Consider the following 19,347-nt stretch of genomic DNA (forward strand, 5'->3'; position numbering starts at 1 on the left):
TTTCCCCTGGTATTATTCTTCTACTTCTTCTTATTAAGACCTTCGATCTTCTCTATTTTTATATTCTGATAATTGAATGTGATATTTCCCCTGGTATTATCATTAAGACTATTATTAAGACCTTGGATCATCTCTATTTTTATATCAACAACAGCGGCGCAGCGTGGGACACGTGCGCATGCACGCCCCCCTACTTCCGGCCGCCGCGCGCCCCAGCGGAAGTGGGGGAGCTGGCTGCGATGCGGCGGGGATGATGGCCGCCTTCGGGATCCTCAGCTACGAGCAGCGGCCCCTGAAGCGGCCGCGGCTCGGCCCGCCGGACGTTTATCCCCAGGACCCGAAGCAGAAAGAGGTGAGCGAAGCCCCCTCCAGCCGCGGTGCCGCCCGCGTTCGGCCGGTGGGGAGCGCCGCGGAGCGGGCCTCGGCGGCGGCGACGACAATGGAGCCCGGCCTGGAGATGTCGCGGAAACCGGGAGCTTTGTTCGCCTGCGTTGGCCGCTCCGCGGGTTTTAAAACCGGCGGATCGGGCTTTCGTCCCCCGTTTCGTCCCCCGTCGGGCCGCGGGGGGTTTGTTGACGTTTTCTGACGCCTGTCGCCGCAGCTGATGGAGCCGATGTGGCCGGAACTGAGGTCCGCTCAGAGAGTAGAACGACTACAGATCACTTATTAATCAGGCAAGTGATCGATATTCCAGCCACGACACGGATCAGGTTCTTACTTTATAAATACAGAAGCTGGTGAGGTGACAGAGAGCGAAACGTCACATGTGTCCCCGGTGGTGGCCTGGGAGACCAGGGCTGAGATCATCTGGAACGTGGTGTCCTTCTCCCAGGCTGGGTGGAGTTGGTCAGTAACGCCCTCGCTCGCTCCTCTGTAGAAGTTGCTGGACTTCCATCCCAGAGTGGACCTGATCTGACTGGTGTATGAACGTATAATGAAGTACACAGTTCCGACGTTAAAAACTGCTGGCCTTACGTGCTGCTGCGTGTCTCCTTTTAAACCTCACGTAAGTTACAGCCGGTGACCTGATGGGTCCATTTTACTTGGAGGAAGAAACGCTGTCAGAAGTTTTCTTTTCTTTACGCATTCGCTCAGACGTTTACGAGAACGCAGTGATGATAATCAGCCGTAGAGTAGCTGTCGTCTATAAGATAAGAGTCTCTTATCGACCTGACGTGTGCGTCATATTCCAGTTCACTGTGGAGCCTTTTTAAACCCAGTCTCCATTTTGTCGGTTCGTTTCTATATGAACTGTTACGAGGTTCTCCACCGCAGGTTCTCCACCAGCTTTACACTTTTTTTTAACACGTACTGCGACTCTGTTTGACGTCTGGTGTTTTTTTTTTTTTTTTTTTAGCGTCTTTTCCCCCGGTGGAAATGTGGAAATGCGGTCATCTCTTCCCACCACGATCCTTTCTTTTTGTCTGCTGTGCAGCCTGAGAAAGACACAGGAGGCGTTTCCAATTCACAGCTGAAATGAATTGTGGGTCTCGACACTTCACGTTGAATGTTTTGGTTGGTTGTAGAATTGATCGCTGGAAGGAGCCGGCATTTGCTTCAGTCGCGGCGTCTCCATTTACATTTACAGCATTTACCAGACGGTGTTCACGGGGTCTGGAGTATGGGTCCGTACGGGGTCTGGAGTACTGGTGTTTGGCATCTCCGGTCTGTACGGGGTCTGGAGTATGGGTCCGTACGGGGTCTGGAGTACTGGTGTTTGGCATCTCCGGTCTGTACGGGGTCTGGAGTACTGGTGTTTGGCATCTCCGGTCTGTACGGGGTCGGGAGTATGGGTCCGTACAGGGGTCGGGAGTATGGGTCCGTACGGGGTCGGGAGTCCCGGCGCACGCCCCCTCCGCTCTGTACGGGGTCGGGAGTATTGCCGCTCGCCGCCTCCGCTCCGTACGGGGTCGGGAGTCCCGGCGCACGCCGCCTCCGCTCCGTACGGGGTCGGGAGTATCAGCATTCAGAGTCTCCGCTCCGTACGGGGTCGGGAGTATCAGCATTCAGAGTCTCCGGGCCGTACGGGGTCGGAAGTATCGTGTTCGTTGTAGTGTATATTGTAGAACTGCATCGTCTCACTTGTGCTTTTTTTCTTGCTTCTTTAGGACGAGTTGACTGCGTTAAATGTGAAGCAGGGTTTCAACAACCAGCCGGCGGTTTCCGGGGATGAGCACGGTACTGCTAAAATGTCAACTTCAACCCGTCTAAGGTATGGCGTTCACCGAGGACGTGTCACTATGTGTCACTTGATGTCACTTGCTGACAAACACGCTTGTCTGTGTTCCCTCCAGATCAGTTCAAACTTCAGCAGCATCATCGCGGAAAAGCTGCGATGCAACACGTTCCCAGACACGGGCAAGAGGAAGCCGCAGGTCAACCAGAAGGACAACTTTTGGCTGGTCACCGCCCGGTCCCAGAGCTCCATCAACAACTGGTTTACAGACCTGGCCGGCACCAAGCCCCTCACGCAGCTGGCGAAGAAGGTCGGACCTCCGCTCACTTCTTTCCAGCCAACGTCCCCGGGCTGAGACTGAAACTCGTGTTCCGTATTTCTTCCAGGTCCCCATCTTCAGTAAAAAGGAGGAGGTCTTCGGCTACTTGGCCAAGTACAGCGTGCCAGTGATGCGGGCGGCTTGGATGATTAAAATGACGTGTGCGTATCACGCCGCCATCACAGAGACGAAAGTGAAGAAGCGCCACGTTGTGGATCCCTGCATTGGTATGAGCCTCTTGTAGACCACATCTCCGCAGGGTTTCCCAGTGTTCTAGTTCTGTGGAAAAGAGTCGGAGGGGCGTTACCTTTCTAAATGAGCCCCTCTCTCTCGGCCCTGCCCTCCTTATGACAGAGTGGACGCAGATCATCACCAAGTACCTGTGGGAACAGCTGCAGAAGGTGGCCGAGTTCTACAGACAGGCTCCCAGCCCGGCCTGCGGCTCCCCGCTCCCGACCACGCCCGCCGAGGTGGAGACGGCCATGAAGCAGTGGGAGTACAACGAGAAGCTGGCCATGTTCATGTTTCAGGTGTGCGAGGACGTTTTTACGCGCTGTCGACTTGCCGCAGTACGTAGTAGGAAAGTTACGTATCGTTATTATTACTACTGCTTAGTAATAATAATAACTACTAATAACTACTTTGCTACTTGGGTGAGTTCGTGTGGACTTGTTCTCTTCATCTCAATACAATCTAGTTTTAAGCAACACATTTTTTGTGGTGTCCCGTGGACAGATGGAGTTTCGTCTCGCAGTGTAGCCACATAGAAGCAAAGCACTACGTACGCTTTGTCATATTTTCTCGTATTAGCGTCTCGTCTCATTATCTCTCCTCTCTCTGAGCCGCCTGTGCGCCGCTGTTTTAGAAGCGCTGCTGTAAGGGACGATACGTTCCTCTTCTTTTTAGGACGGTATGCTGGACAGACACGAGTTCCTCACCTGGGTGCTGGAGTGCTTTGAGAAGATCCGCCCGGGAGAGGACGAACTCCTGAAACTGCTCCTGCCGCTGCTTCTGCAGGTGAGTTCCGAGCCGGGGAACTGGCCCGCGGCCCCGGTTGTCACCCGTCCGCCTGTCGTGACCGCCGCCCGTTTTTTTTTGTCCCGCGCCGCAGTACTCCGGGGAGTTCGTGCAGTCGGCCTACCTGTCGCGCCGGCTGGCGTACTTCTGCACGCGCCGCCTCAACCTGCTGCTGAGCGACGGCAGCCTGGGCCCCGCCGCCGGGGGCCACCAGCCCCACAGCATCGCGGCGCAGCCGGGCAACGCGCTGCCCGCCACGCCCACCTCCCAGCCCACGGGGGCCAGCCAGCCGCAGACGCCCTTTACCGACTTCTACATCTGCCCCCAACACCGGCCGCTGGTGTACGGACTCAGCTGCATGCTGCAGGTATTCATGTTGAAATGTAACACACTCGTCTACGAACCAGAAGACCCAGGTTCAAACCCCACTTACTACCATCGTGTCCCTGAGCAGGACACTTAACCCCGAGTGTCTCCAGGGGGGACTGTCCCTGTAACTACAGGGTGTTTGTAGTCTAGCGGGTAACACGCTCGCCTACGAACCAGAAGACCCAGGTTCAAACCCCACTTACTACCATCGTGTCCCTGAGCAGGACACTTAACCCCGAGTGTCTCCAGGGGGGACTGTCCCTGTAACTACAGGGTGTTTGTAGTCTAGCGGGTAACACGCTCGCCTACGAACCAGAAGACCCAGGTTCAAACCCCCCTTACTACCATCGTGTCCCTGAGCAAGACACTTCACCCTGAGTGTCTCCAGGGGGGACTGTCCCTGTAACTACAGGGTGTTTGTAACCTAGCGGGTAAAACGCTCGCCTACGAACCAGAAGACCCAGGTTCAAACCCCCCTTACTACCATCGTGTCCCTGAGCAGGACACTTAACCCTGAGTGTCTCCAGGGGGGGGCTGTCCCTGTAACTACAGGGTGTTAGTAGCCTAGCGGGTAACACACTCGCCTACGAACCAGAAGACCCAGGTTCAAACCCCACTTACTACCATCGTGTCCCTGAGCAGGACACTTAACCCCGAGTGTCTCCAGGGGGGGACTGTCCCTGTAACTACAGGGTGTTAGTAGCCTAGCGGGTAACACGCTCGCCTACGAACCAGAAGACCCAGGTTCAAACCCCACTTACTACCATCGTGTCCCTGAGCAGGACACTTAAACCTGAGTGTCTCCAGGGGGGGGCTGTCCCTGTAACTACTGGTAAATGGCCATGTGAACTAAGAGGCAAAAAACATTGATCACGATGTACTGTCCCATATTGGACTATTAGATTATTTGCCACGTCACGGGCATCATACGCGCCTGTTTTCTTTGTCCTCTGCTTCTTTTCCAGGCGCTACGTCCATATTCCGGCGCCTCAGCAGCTGCGCGTGCTGGTTTAAAATACGAAAGACGCTCGTTTCTGCCATTTTTTTTGTGCTGGTGAATTTTAAAGCCTGGTATTTGTTTGCAGTGTAGCCACCTATTACAGCCGTATTTGCCCTGTTTTATTCCTCTGCACCTTCACTATTCTTTTGTCTGTTTCGTTTGAACTTTGTCGGTACGTAACTTTGTTTAACGCATGTAGCTGAAATGACAGTGAAAACGCACTTGAACTCGAGCCCTGTTGTTTTTCCAGAGCATCATGCTGTGCTGTCCCAGTGCTCTGGTGTGGCACTACTCCTTAACGGACAGCCGTAACAAGACGGGCTCGCCGCTGGACCTGCTGCCCATCTCCCCGTCCAACCTGCCCATGCCCGGCGGCAACACCACCTTCACCCAGCAGGTACGCCTGGCGGGACGCGGCGCCGGGACCCGCTGTCCCCGCTCTTTATTGTTGTCCAACGCGAGGCCTTCTTCGCCCCTCAGGTCCGTGTGAAGGTGCGGGAGATAGAGGAGCAGGTGAAGGAGAGGGGGCAGGCGGTGGAGTTCAGGTGGTCGTTCGACAAGTGCCAGGAAACGACCGCAGGTGAGTGGCTGGATTTGTTTTGGGGGCGGGGCTCGTGAAGTCCTGCCCGTACCTGAGAGCCCCTGTTTCTGGTGTTCCAGGGTTCACCATCGGCCGAGTGCTGCACACCCTGGAGGTTCTGGACAACCACAGCTTTGAGAAATCGGACTTCAGCAACAATCTGGATTCGCTGTACAATCGAATCTTTGGTTCGGGGCAGAGCAAAGACAGTCATGAGGTGTGGGGGTACAACCAAAAAAAGACGACATATGACCATCGAAGGAAGGACGTGCTAGAATCATTTATTATGGTGTCATTATGTTTCTCAGATGAGCCCAGATGATGACGCGGTGGTCACTTTGCTGTGCGAGTGGGCTGTGGTGTCCAAGCGGTCTGGCCGCCACAGGGCCGTGGTGGTGGCCAAGCTGCTGGAGAAGAGACAGACCGAAATAGAGGCTGAGGTGACGCACACGTTGACATTTGCGCCGCTTATGCCTTGCGATCAGTAGTGACAGGGACAGTCCCCCTGGAGACGCTCTGGGTAAAGGGACACGGTGTACCGGGCTCCTACAGTCATTAAAAACATGGAAAAGTCATAGAATTTGAAGAGAATATTCCAGGTGTTGAGAAGGTTTGGAATACCAAATAAACATTTGGAAAAGTCGTTGAAATTTGATTGACATAATGAATGAATGAATTAAATGAATTTTTTTTACTTTTGCACAGAGATACCTGAGAAATTTGTCTTTGAAAAGTCCCGGAAAGTCTATGGTAAAAATGTGTAAGAACCCCGGTTTGTAGGAAGTGGGGGTTTGAACCTGGTACCTCTTTCTGTTTCTGTGTTCAGCGGTGTGGAGAGTCTGAGGTGGTGGACGAGAAGGGCTCGGTGTCCTCGGGGTCCCTGTCCTCGGCCACCCTGCCTGTGTTTCAGGACGTCCTCCTGCAGTTCCTCGACACCCAGGCCCCCATGTTGAGTAAGTGCACCTCACTTCTCCCGTCATCTTCGCCATTCTTCTCGTCGTGAAGGAGGGGGTCGAGGTCTGTAGATGAGGGTGTCATAATGATTTACCCCCGATTCTGTGTAGCTGATCAGGCGAACGAGACGGAGCGGGTGGAGTTCTCCAACCTGGTGCTCCTTTTCTGTGAACTCATTCGCCACGACGTCTTCTCGCACAACATATACATGTGCACGCTGATATCCCGCGGCGACCTGGCCTCGGACCTGCACCTGCCCCGCCCACGGTCGCCTAGTGACGAGCCGTCGGACGAATCGGAGCGCAAGGAGCAGGATGCAGGCAGTAGTGTCAAAATGGAGGTGTGTGTGTGTGTGAGGGGGGTTCTGGAGCTACTCTGGAGGTCTTTAATCTGATTTTCTCTGCTTACCAGGATGCCAGCCTGTCTGAGTCCATGGAGCTAGACCACAACTCCAGCGCTCATTTTGACGAAGTACGGCCCTTTGCAGTCCCCAGTCTCTTCGCGTCTCTTGCCTGTGCAGAACCCTGAATGTCTTCCTCGTCTCCCGTTGCAGATGTTCTCTCCACCGATGCACTGTGAGTCCAAGGGAAGCCCCTCCCCTGAGAAGCCGGTCCCCGATCAGGAGGGGAAGAGCACTGCCAAGGACAAGGGCATGGACCCCGCCTTCCCACTGGTATACGACCAGCCCCGCCACATCCAGTACGCCACCCACTTCCCCATCCCACAGGTGAGGCACGTTCTTCAGGAGCAGAAGATGTTCTGCTCTAATGTAACTGCACCAGTCCACTTTAATCTATGTATGTATATGAAAATATACATAAAATACTTACACACAGAAAAGCCAGAAAGATTCTTTTGAAAGTTAAGCGTTAAAAAGTTTTGCCCTGTTGCCCTGGTTACTGTGATGGACTGGGCGTAGCAGGTGAGGATGCACGCCCGTAACGACGCGCGTTACCTTACAGGAGGAGAGCGCGAGCCACGAGTGCAACCAGCGCCTGGTGGTCCTGTACGGGGTGGGCAAGCAGCGAGACGACGCGCGGCACGCCATCAAGAAAATCACCAAAGACATCTTGAAAGTGCTCAACCGTAAAAGCACAGCCGAGACTGGTAACGTCCGCTACATTTACAGCATTTACCAGACGCCCTTATCCAGAGCGACTTACAGTCAGTGGCTACAGGGACAGTCCCCCCCTGGAGACACTCAGGGTTAAGTGTCTTGCCCAGGGACACGATGGTAGTAAGTGGGGTTTGAACCTGGGTCTTCTGGTTCATAGGCGAGTGTGTTACCCGCTAGGCTACTACCATCCCGCATGCATCGTTTCAACGTTATCCTCTTTTATCCTCGTTTTCTTTTTTTTAAATATGCAGACACCTTGCCATCTCTGAATCTGCATATTCATAATCACGGCCCATTTACATGCTACTCCCTGCCATTCTCTCCTCGCGTGGGCGTTGAGCCCTGTTGACCTCACCTCAGGTCGTGTAATGGGGATGTAACTGAATGTCTTAACATTTCACTCTGCCGCCGCTGGGACGGCACGGCATTCGGTCGGTGGGGACTGTTAATGGCCGCCGGTGAGAAGCTAGTGTCACTCTGAGCTCTGCTGAGCGTGTGCCGCGCTCTGCATTCGCAGTGGGTGAGGAGGGCCAGAAGAGGAAGAGGAGTAAGCCAGAGGCTTTCCCCACTTCGGAGGACATCTTCTCCAAATTCCAGCACCTCTCACACTTTGACCAGCACCAGGTCACCTCACAGGTATCTTTGATCTGTGAACTTCATCACTATCTGTAACTATATTTACTTTCTCTGTTGACTAAAATGCAGTAAAACCAAAGCACAGGAACTAAGAACCATTTTTTTTTTTTTTTTAGGTGTCCCGGAACGTTCTAGAACAGATCACCAGCTTTGCCTTAGGGATGTCCTACCACCTGCCCCTGGTCCAGCACATCCAATTCATCTTTGACCTCATGGAGTATTCGCTCAACATCAGTGGCCTCATTGATTTTGCTATTCAGGTATTAACATTTCTGCCATTTACCAGACACCCTTATGCAGAGCGTCTTACAATCAGTGTCTGGAGACACTTGGGGACAGGATAGTAGTAAAAGTAGTAGTAAGACTAACTTTTTACCCTGCTTGTACTGGTGCGGCTGACATTTGTTTATTACGCGGCATCACATTTAACAATTCCGTTTTGCAGGTTCACTTTTTAAACCGCTGTGTGTATAGGCGACATTGACGTGTAAATGAGTAAATATCAATCTGGTTAACAAAGTTCATTAGTTTAAGCACAGTTCTAAAAGAAAGGGAACTTACTGAAATGTGCGTCACTGGGCCGAAATTAAATAAAAATAAAATGTAAATTAAGTGTGAGTGTTAAGGGCCTGAATGGGATTATCATCTGGGCCCGATGATCCGTTGCTGAAAGGGACACTGGGCCAGGACGTTTTTCTCTGCATGTAACGTGTGGTATAGATGCTCGTGCGTTAAATGAGCGATCAGGTGAAGCTGAGGCGTTGAAACGGACGCTAGATTCTGCCGATTACGAAAGCAAAAGTCTGCGGCGTGGGGGAAAAACGCTAAAATTATAAACGCACATGAGACGTGTTGGTACAGTGGTGTTGGCCGGGTCGGGGTGTCTGGTTTGGGCTTTTAAAAAGCTGTACTTGTCGGATTCAGGTCTAGCTTTGAAGGCCTGATTAAAACGTACAGGATTATCCGGACCACGCCCCGCCCTTCACCCCCTGGTTTAGAATACAACATGGACCTAATACGCATTTGTTGCGTGAACCACATGGTGTATATACAGAGATTTTTTTTTTTTATATTATTATTCGCTGCTTTCTAATACCGCCCGCAATGTCATTTTCGGGGCTCTCTATAAAGCGTAAAATAGTTTGTGCTTTATGTAGACGTGAGCGCCCTGGAAAGTATGAATGAGAACGTAATTCGTACTTTTAATCCATTCCGCATCTGCAGCTGCTGAACGAACTGAGTCTGGTGGAGGCCGAGCTGCTGCTGAAGTCGTCTAATCTGGTGGGCAGCTACACCACGGGTCTGTGTCTGTGCATCGTGGCCGTGCTGCGGCGCTACCACTCCTGCCTCATCCTCAACCCCGACCAGACCGCGCAGGTTTTCGACGGGTACGCTGCATGCAAACATCACCCGGTACATAAGATAACGGCAACCCGTGGGTTTGATAGACGAGGCGTTTGGTTTGTTTCAAGGCTGAGGATCGTGGTGAAGTCCGGTGTGAACCCGGCCGACTGCTCTTCAGCGGAGCGCTGCATCCTGGCCTACTTGTATGACCTCTATACCTCCTGCAGTCACCTCAAAAGCAAGTTCGGGGAGATCTTCAGGTGAGTTGGAAAACTGTGCCATCGTCAGCCAATCACAATGCGGGGTTGGTGCTGTATTGTGGTGTAACACCGAATTATGACCCTGTGGCACCTTTTTTTTTTTTCTCATGTTCTGGTAGTGAGTTTTGCTCCAAGGTGAAGAACTCCATCTACTGGAACATTGATCCATCCGACTCCAACATGCTTTGGGACCAGGTCTTCATGATCGACACCATCGCCAACCCATCGGTTCACAACGTCAACCACTCCTTGGTGGGCCAGCTCCTTAACGACAGCGCTGCCAACCGCTACAGCTTTGTCTGCAATGTCCTCATGGACGTCTGTGTGGACCACCGGGACCCTGAGAGGTACTTTTTTTACTGATTTATATACATTTTTGCAGTATGGGGCAGTGTATGAATGTATATTCTTTGCCCTGCAGGGTGAATGACATTGGCATCCTGTGTGCGGAGCTGACGGCGTACTGCCGCTCGCTCAGTGCAGAGTGGCTGGGAGTCCTGAAGGCCCTCTGCTGCTCCTCAAACAATGGCAACTGTGGCTTCAACGACCTGCTGTGCAACGTAGACGTGAGTTGCTCAGCTGTCCTTTCAAAAACCTGCCTTAAAGGTCCCCTGACATTACATGTTTTTTTTTTTTTTTTTTTTGCTTTTTTGGTATCTGAAGTATGAAGAATTAGGGGCGGAAAAATAATCAACCGGTAGATAACCTTTCCCCTTATGACGTCATAAGGGGACAAATTTTAGATGCGACCGTCTCAGCCGCTGCTCTCTGAACGGTGAACCAGAATGACCAAACACTCTTTACACCTATCACCATTTCTAGCCACCGCAGGACTGTAGACAGGCCAGGGAACTCGTATTAATGTTCAATAATCTCATGACAGGGGACCTTTTCAATTTTTATTTATTTCTTTTTGCAGGTGAGCGACTTGTCCTTTCATGACTCTTTAGCCACATTTGTGGCCATCTTGATTGCACGCCAGTGTCTCCTCTTAGAAGACCTTGTCCGTTGTGTAGCCATCCCCTCTCTCCTGAATGCAGGTAAGCTTTTACTCCATTACGTATGGCCTCTCCATGGATGTTGAGGGCAGTAAATGTGTTTTTGAGGCCCTCTGGCCAGAGAACTGAATGCTTTTGAGAGTCTTTCAGGGAAAAAAGGTCATCAAAGGCGAAGTTCATGTTGGTTTTTCACAGCCGTCCCGTTACATTCACATGTCCTCTTCTCTATAGTTTAGATGCCTTTACTCCGGAGAGGAACATGTGTGGATTTGGTGCCGAGCTTTGCCCATGTGAGGGACAGTAATGTTTTCTGATGGATTTTTGTGTGCTTTGTGTGTCCATATCACAGCCTGCAGCGAACAGGATTCTGAACCGGGAGCTCGACTTACGTGCAGGATCCTGCTCCATCTATTTAGAACGCCCCAACGTAATCCCTGCCCTCAGGATGGTACCAAGTCAGGTAATACTCATGCTCTCTCACTCTCGTATATAGAGGGGTAGACCATTAGGGCTGGGCAAAATGGCAAAAATCACATTACACTTTGCCATATTGAACAATTAGATTTTTCAAGAATTTTTTTTAGGGCTTATTCTGATAAGAAGACCAATCAGGATGCTGTTTGTCCGTCCCGACTACATGAACAGGCAACATGCGTAGTTTCTGGGGTATTTTATTCATTTTGCGGCATCAGGGAGCGGCTGTCAACATGCGGGAGACTCCCGGAACGTGCGGAGATGTGGGATGTCTTTTCAGCCATTTAGTCCTTTGCTGGTCTCCATTTGTCATGTAAATCCACACACCAAAGACTTTTTTTTTTTTTTTTTTTTTTTATTATTATTATTGTGTGAAATGGCCAAATCTGGTCGCCGAGATCAAGCTGAATCTTGTTGTGCTCATAGATCACCCAGCCATATGTTGTATTTTTTTGGTTTTTTTTTTTACTGGCGTAATGTCAGTTTGCTCTCTTTTTTTAGACAAGTCTACGGTCGGGATCCGATCGTCATGTGATCGCCATCTGCTCGCTGCTTCCCAGAACAGCATAGTGGTCGGTGCTGTCTTTGCTGTGCTAAAGGCCGTCTTCATGCTGGGTAAATGCACAATTCATGATTATGGTTATGATCTGTTACATGCATTGTGTATGTGGGTACATTGGCATGCGTTTATATATAATACTGTATAGGCGATGCTGAGCTGAAAGGCTCCGGGTTCTCCCATCCCGCCGGCCTGGACGACATAGGAGACGACGACATGGGCTCTAAGAAATCTGGCGGGAGGAACGTGTCAATAGAGACCGCCAGTCTGGACATCTACGCCAAATACGTGCTGAAGAGCATCTGCCAACAGGTGAGGTCCAGCCTCAGACCAAAATTCTGAGATGTTTGTCACCCCTGGTGGACGAAATATGAATTGCACGATAAAATGAAATTTCTTCAGCTGCTCCTTTTGCCTGTTTGTTCCCTCCCGATTCCTCTCTCTCAGGAGTGGGTGGGTGAGCGCTGTCTCAAGTCCCTGTCCGAGGACAGCAGTGCGCTTCAGGACCCGGTGCTGGTGAACATCCAGGCCCAGCGTCTGCTGCAGCTCATCTGCTATCCGCACCGGCAGCTGGACAGCGAGGAAGGGGACAACCCTCAAAGGCAGCGCATCAAACGCATCCTACAGGTCAGCCCCTCGCACCACAGAGTCACACATTCCTTCCTGTTCTGTTGAAGAGTGGAAATACACACGGAATACAGTCCCAGTGCGGCATATGACGGCAAAACAACAATCTATCGAAAATCGCGGCACTTCATATAAACAGAATAACCTGCAAATTGTTCTAGTTACACACAAAACCGAGGAACGGACTGTTACAGTGGGATACCTGATTTCTTTGTAGAACATGGACCAGTGGACCATGAGGCAGTCCTCCCTCGAGCTTCAGCTCATGATCAAACAAAGCACCAACAACGTAAGTGAGGCGACGCAACGCGCCGATTCCGGATGATTTGCGCATGCATGACGGGAGATTTCCTCCGCAGGAACTCTACTCGCTGCTGGAGAACATTGCCAAGGCCACCATTGAAGTCTTTCAGAAGAGCGCCGAGATGAACTCCAGCAACCCTTCGGGGAACGGGCCTTCCGTCTCCAGCGGCTCCGTCTCCAGTAGCAACAACGCCAGCAAGCTGAAGCCGGTGCTTAGGTGGGTGACCGAATTCAGGCTGACCTCAAATAACATGAATGTCCCAACATAACCGCGGTCCTCCCCCCACGCAGCTCCTCTGAACGCTCGGGGGTGTGGCTGGTGGCCCCGCTGATCGCCAAGCTGCCCACGTCGGTCCAGGGCCACGTCCTGAAGGCCGCCGGCGAGGAGCTGGAGAAGGGCCAGCATCTGGGCTCCAACTCCCGCAAGGAGCGAGACCGACAGAAACAGAAGAGGTCAGGGGACTCGTCTGATACGATCCTACATGTAATCAGCAAAAAATGGGTTCAGGGTTTCTGCGGCCATTATAAAATCCTGGAAAAGTCATGGAGTTTGTAAAGAGGATTTTCCAGGCCTTGAAAGTTTTGGAATACGAAAACGTTTTTTCTACGTCTACAGCTGCAACGTTTAAAACTTGCACAGGTCTCTTACGGTACTTCATATAGTGAACCACGTCACATTACCTCCATATTCCAGCACCTTCACAGTCGCGTGTCTCCTTTTAAAAAGTCATGTAAATTACATCTGATCTCCGCCCGAACCGGATTGGGGCCGAGTTGTCATAAGTTCGGTTTAACAATATTTTGGTAAATTTTGACTTTTAGTAATTTTTTTTTTTCCCCTGACATTTGCACAGAAATTTCAGATAACGTATGGTCATGAAAATTTGCTTTACTGTCATGGAAAAGTCATAGAAAGTCTAAAATGTGCAGGAACCGTGTTTATTTCAACGTGTGTGTGTGTGTGTGTGTTTTAGCATGTCTCTGCTGAGCCAGCAGCCCTTCCTGTCTTTGGTGCTGACGTGTCTGAAGGGTCAGGATGAGCAGAGAGAGGGTCTCCTCACCTCCCTCTACAGCCAGGTGCAGCAGGTAAGGAGCCACGCCCTTCTTCATGTTCCTACCACAGGACTGGCGCCCTCGTCTGGACCAAACTGAGTGTTGAGTGGTTTTGCAGATCGTCACTAACTGGCGTGAAGACCAGTACCAGGACGACTGCAAAGCCAAGCAGATGATGCATGAGGCACTGAAGCTTCGGCTCAACCTGGTGAGATATTGACCCTCCTGGTCCGTTTCTAACACCGTTTTGGTTAAATGTGGATTTGAACGGATTCTATTTCTTTTGCAGGTGGGTGGGATGTTTGACACGGTGCAGCGTAGCACGCAGCAGACCACGGAGTGGGCGGTGCTTCTCCTGGACATAATCAGCAGCGGAACGGTGGACATGCAGTCCAACAAGTGAGGGCAGCTCTCCCGAACGCGCCGCGCAGCTCCACGGCCTCGCCGTGCCGCCCCACTCACGCCTTCGCTCTCTTTCCTCCCCGCCAGCGAGCTGTTCACCACCGTGCTGGACATGCTGAGCGTGCTGATAAACGGCACGCTGGCGGCCGACATGTCCAGCATCTCACAGGGGAGCATGGAGGAGAACAAGCGCGCCTACATGAACCTGGTCAAGAAGCTGCGGGTAAGCCGAGAATCCAGGGAAGCGTCGCCTTTTTGAGGCGTTTTGACGCTGACCACGTCCTCCTGCAGAAAGAGCTCGGCGATCGGCAGTCAGAGAGTCTGGAGAAGGTGCGACAGCTCCTCCCTCTGCCCAAGCAGACCCGTGACGTCATCACGTGTGAACCTCAGGGCTCGCTCATTGACACCAAGGGCAATAAGATAGCTGGCTTTGAGAAGGAGGTACGATGCTCCGTTTTTGGCGGCCTGCTCTTAATTTCTGCATCTCGTCTCAGTGGTGTCAAAAGGTCATGCCATCTTTACAGGGACTGCAGGTGTCGACCAAGCAGAAGATCTCGCCGTGGGACGTGTTTGAGGGACTGAAACACTCGGCGCCGCTCTCCTGGGGCTGGTTCGGCACGGTCCGCGTCGACCGCAAGGTCGCCAAGTTCGAGGAGCAGCAGAGGCTCCTCCTCTACCACACCCACCTGAAGCCGAAGCCGCGCAGCTACTACCTGGAGCCGCTGCCCCTCCCGCCGGAAGAAGAGGAGCCGCCCACTCCCGTCCCGCAGGAGCCGGAGAAGAAGATTGTGGAGACGGTGAAGCCGGAGAAAAACGTTCCCGCGGTGCCATCAGACTCCAGCAAGAAGAAGTCCAAGAAGAAGAAGCCCTCGTCTGCTAATAAGGCAGAAGTGAGCGACCATAATGTTTACATATGAAGAATTTTTTCCCCCCATATTTTAGGGCAACTGAATGGAAGTAAATAAATGACTTCCGTTAACGCAGCTCACACGCGCACGGCATATCAATAGACGGGAATGGGCGTGTCTGGCGTGCAGGGAGCACAGGAGTGGCAACCAGTTGTTTCTCACTCGCGTACGATTGGCCAGTGTCCTCGGGAAATTTGGTTTTATATGGTTTTGATTGGCTGGCGCGTCGTCGTTTATTGTGAATCAATAGACCGACAATTCAAGTGAATGGAAGCGCATACATTGAAGCCCATAATTAATCAATAATTATTGCGAATACTTAATTATAAGCAGCACGGATGTTTTATTTGTTTATTTCATTATTTGGCTCAGGACTTTGGGTCACGTAACCCAGGCGTGATGCAGTATGGACAGGGAATGACCCCTGACCTCATGATGGGTCAGCAGAACCCATACGGCAGGATTGCCTACACTCCGCAGGCAATGCCAATGTACCCGCAGAACCAGCCCCTCCCTCCAGGTGAGTGACCAATCCCGTTCCACACAGCTGGCGCGCCGAAAAAAAAAAAAAAAAATGTCTTGGTTGATCCTGTCTTTGTAGGAGGTCCAGGTTTGGACACGCCTTTCAGACCGAGAGCGGCCCTGCCCACAGGCAAGCTCATGCCGACTCGGGCCAACTATGGCGGCGTGATGCCCATGCAGGCCGGCATCCCTGGCATGATGGGCATGGACAAGCAGCCGTATCAGATGGGCTACAAGCCGCCCGCCGCCATGGCTAACGGGCCGATTCGGCAACAGCTGCAAGTCCGGCTGGTGAGTTTACAGCCAGCTGAACCCAGGGGCATGATGGGAATGGTCTACAAATTTCTGGGGAAAATCCCGACGGGTGTTAAACGGCGCTGAGCGAACGCAGGGGAACGGCAACTGACTTCGGCTAGTTAGTTGCCGGACGTGGACGAGCCCGAACTCGCCGTACTCGGACCAGGCCGCCACGGTCGCTACCGACAACTATTTAACCAGAAAACGTCACGATGAGAGAATCCTTCATGTTCTGCGCTGCATCGATTATGAGTCTGTGCACCAGCGTGAACTCTTGACCCTTTGCTTTGTTGCGCATTTCAGCAGAACCAGGGCCAGAACATAATGGGTCAGCAGATGAGACCGATGCCTCCAAACCCGCAGTACTCGGCGATGCAGCCGTCACAGGCAAGTGTCACCACGTCCGCGGTTTGCTGGACCCTCAGGTCCTTCCTGGATGGCGGTGTGAGGATTGTTCTCGTTCTCGCCTCTCGCAGAACCTGTCGCAGGGGTACATCAGTTACATCGGCCCCCACTCCCAGGCCGGTGGCATCATCCCCCAGCAGTACAACAACCAGAACTTCCAGAACCCGCACCCCAGCGCCAACCTGGGCGTGGTGGACCCCGCGCGGCAGATGCAGCAGAGGTCCACCGGCTACGTCCACCAGCACGCGCCGGCCGGCTACAACATGCAGAACACGCAGAGGTCCGAGCGCGCAGGGACGTTCCCGTCTGTCCCAACCCGCGCCGGTTCTAGATGATCACGTCTCGCCCTCTCTTCACCACGCGCAGGTTTCCCCACCAGACCATGCCTCAGTCGCAGCTCATGCACGGGCTGGGCCACCTGGGTGGGCAGGGCGTCCACCCCAACATGAGGTCCAATCAAATCATGGAGCAGCAGGTCCAGCAGCAGCAGGTGCAGCAGCAGCAGGTCCAGCAGCAGGTCCAGCAGCAGCAGGTGCAGCAGCAGCAGCAGCAGTTCATACAGCAGCAGCAGCAGCAGCGGGTTCTCCGGGTACGGCCCCGCCCGCCAAATGGGAGAATTTTCAAGGCCGAACGAGAACTCTTCAATCTCTCTCTCTCCCTGCAACCATAGCAACAGCATTCTCAGCAGGCGCAGCAGGCGCAGGTGCAGCAGACGCAGGTGCAGCAGCAGCAGCAGCAGGTTCAGCCCCAGCAGGTCCCGCAGCAGGTGTCGGCGGCGCAGCCGCCCGCGCAGCCGCAGAACCAGGCGCTGGGCATGCAGCCCCTCCCCCCGCAGCAGCCCATGGTGAGTCTGAGCGCCGCGCGTTCCGCCCGCCGCCGGTAAAGAACCCGCGGTTAAAAACGACCCGCTCGCTCCTGCCCGTTACAGTTCCCGCGCCAGGGGATGCAGCAGACCCAGCAGCAGCAGCAGACGGCGGCCCTGGTGCGGCAACTTCAGCAGCAACTTTCCAGTAAGTCCCCCCACCCTTCATCATCATCATCATCATCATCGTCCACGAGCCGCACTGCTGCTGCAGAAGTAAAAAAATAATAATAATAATTCCTTTCCCTCCTTCTGCCAGATACACAACCTGGACAGAACACTGCCCCCTATTACTAGGAGATGGCGAGGGAGTGTGTGTGTGTGTGTGTGTGTGTGTGTGTGTGAGAGAGAGAGAGAGAGCGCGAGCGAGCGAGCCATGAGACCCCGAACGTGAGGGTGCGTAGCCGTATGATTTTTCTCTTCCGACGTCATCAGACCCGATCAGTGTGAAGAAGAGGAGGCCGAGTGGACCGCCGCCTGCGGCCAGAACCGACCAACTGATGATGGATGGGACGCTGCTGTAAAAAAAAAAAAAAAAAAAGTTATTAAAATTTATCATGGGAGTACAGTGGAAGAGTTTATGTTTAAAAAAAAAAAAAATTATAAGAATAATGCAATTTTTTAATTTTATTTCAATTTGTACAATTTCTCAGTTTTGTGTATTTCTCATTAAAAAAATTAGTCAGTTTTTCTGTCTGCTCTTGTTTTTTTTTTTACTTGTGTGTAAATTTGTGGCGGGTAAGGAAACAACCCGGTAATCGGGAGGTTGACGGTTCGAATGCCGGAGGTTCCATGCCAACGCGCTGCTCCCCGGGCGCCCGTCATGGCTGCCGGCTGCTCGAACGTTTTTATCCAGACCCGGCCTGGTAAATGCTGTGTAACGTGACGCGACAATATTAAGCAAACCCCAATCCAAAATCTCTACATTATCAAAAAAAAAAGTGAAGTGATTGTCACATGTGATACACAGCAGCACAGCACGCGGTGCACACAGTGAAATGTGTCCTCTGCATTTAACCATCACCCTGAGTGAGCAGTGGGCACCATGACAGGCGCCCGGGGTGCAGTGTGTGGGGACGGTGCTTTGCTCAGTGGCACCTTGGCGGGTCGGGATTCGAACCGGCAACCTTCTGATTACGGGGCCACTTCCTTAACTGCCCCACATTATCAGACTGATCTGCCGCCCAGGTACTCGTCCAGTCCCTCATAACCTCATGACTGGGTTACTGTAACTCCAAATCCTCCACGCTGCCACGTTCCGAGCCTCCAGTCCTGCTCGCCTGGTCCCTCCACCGCTGAAGGTACGAGGAAGACCCTCGTCTAGACTCCTGTCGTGGTGGTGGAATGACGTTCCCCTCGCGGTCAGAGCAGCATTTAAATGCCATCTTAACACCGTCCTCTGTAGACAGTAACGTAACTTGCATCTTTCTTACAGTCGGACTCATGTAAAAACGAGTGAATAAAATGAATGTGTTCATGTTTGGGGTCCCAGTGAACCAGAACTGATCCCTTCGCTGATGGCAACATGGAAGCACGCCGTAATTCATTCTGGATCAGGGCGTGAGGATGTGAGTGAGTAGTAGAAGGTTGCCGGTTCGAATCCCGAGCCGCCAAGGTGCCACCGAGGTCCCCTTGATGAAGGTCCCGTCCCCACACGCTGCTCCCCGGGCGCCTGTCATGGTGCCCACTGCTCACCAAGGGAGATGGTTAAATACAGAGGACACGTTTCACTGTGTGCTGTGCTGCAGTGTCCCCTACTTCATAATGCATTATAAACATGTTTATAATGAATGCAGCATTTTATAATGACTTATAATGAACCAACAGACTAAAGAACAGCAATTACCGAATTTACCAAACTGCTTCACTTATTTCTACTGACCAAAGCCCCCCCCCCCCTTATTTACCATATTTATGATGCCCTTGCATGTACCCCCCATGTCTACCTATATACGGTCTACCTATACTGTGTGTTAGTAGCCTAGTGGGGTAACACACTCGCCTATGAACCAGAAGACCCGGGTTCGAACCCCACTTACTACCATCGTGTCCCTGAGCAAGACACTTAACCCTGAGTGTCTCCGGGGGGGGACTGTCCCCGTAACTACTGACTGTAAGTCGCTCTGGATAAGGGCGTAAATGTATACCTGTATACTGTGTATGTG

The 19,347-nt window shown here is 52.4% G+C and overlaps 1 protein-coding gene across 1 annotated transcript; it reads left to right on the forward strand.

Annotated features, from left to right (window-relative positions):
- Positions 1 to 217: 217 nt before the first annotated feature.
- Positions 218 to 17,870, forward strand: med12 (mediator complex subunit 12). Its single transcript, XM_028960386.1, is given in 45 exon segments — positions 218 to 352; positions 2,109 to 2,184; positions 2,187 to 2,212; positions 2,295 to 2,486; positions 2,563 to 2,722; positions 2,850 to 3,025; positions 3,402 to 3,512; positions 3,607 to 3,879; positions 5,132 to 5,278; positions 5,362 to 5,461; positions 5,542 to 5,678; positions 5,770 to 5,901; positions 6,288 to 6,414; positions 6,526 to 6,755; positions 6,827 to 6,886; positions 6,969 to 7,142; positions 7,378 to 7,522; positions 8,050 to 8,168; positions 8,285 to 8,428; positions 9,393 to 9,556; positions 9,641 to 9,772; positions 9,892 to 10,119; positions 10,194 to 10,338; positions 10,692 to 10,812; positions 11,120 to 11,230; positions 11,746 to 11,859; positions 11,952 to 12,115; positions 12,251 to 12,430; positions 12,648 to 12,719; positions 12,790 to 12,950; positions 13,025 to 13,186; positions 13,708 to 13,819; positions 13,905 to 13,994; positions 14,076 to 14,185; positions 14,276 to 14,411; positions 14,480 to 14,629; positions 14,713 to 15,078; positions 15,469 to 15,616; positions 15,698 to 15,909; positions 16,219 to 16,302; positions 16,392 to 16,600; positions 16,687 to 16,909; positions 16,991 to 17,164; positions 17,249 to 17,330; positions 17,442 to 17,870. Coding segments are annotated over 45 exon segments (6,519 nt in total). The 5' UTR covers positions 218 to 250; the 3' UTR covers positions 17,480 to 17,870.
- Positions 17,871 to 19,347: the final 1,477 nt, after the last annotated feature.

The sequence above is a fragment of the Denticeps clupeoides genome, chromosome 18 (genome assembly GCF_900700375.1).
Source record: "Denticeps clupeoides chromosome 18, fDenClu1.1, whole genome shotgun sequence".
Taxonomy (NCBI): domain Eukaryota; kingdom Metazoa; phylum Chordata; class Actinopteri; order Clupeiformes; family Denticipitidae; genus Denticeps; species Denticeps clupeoides.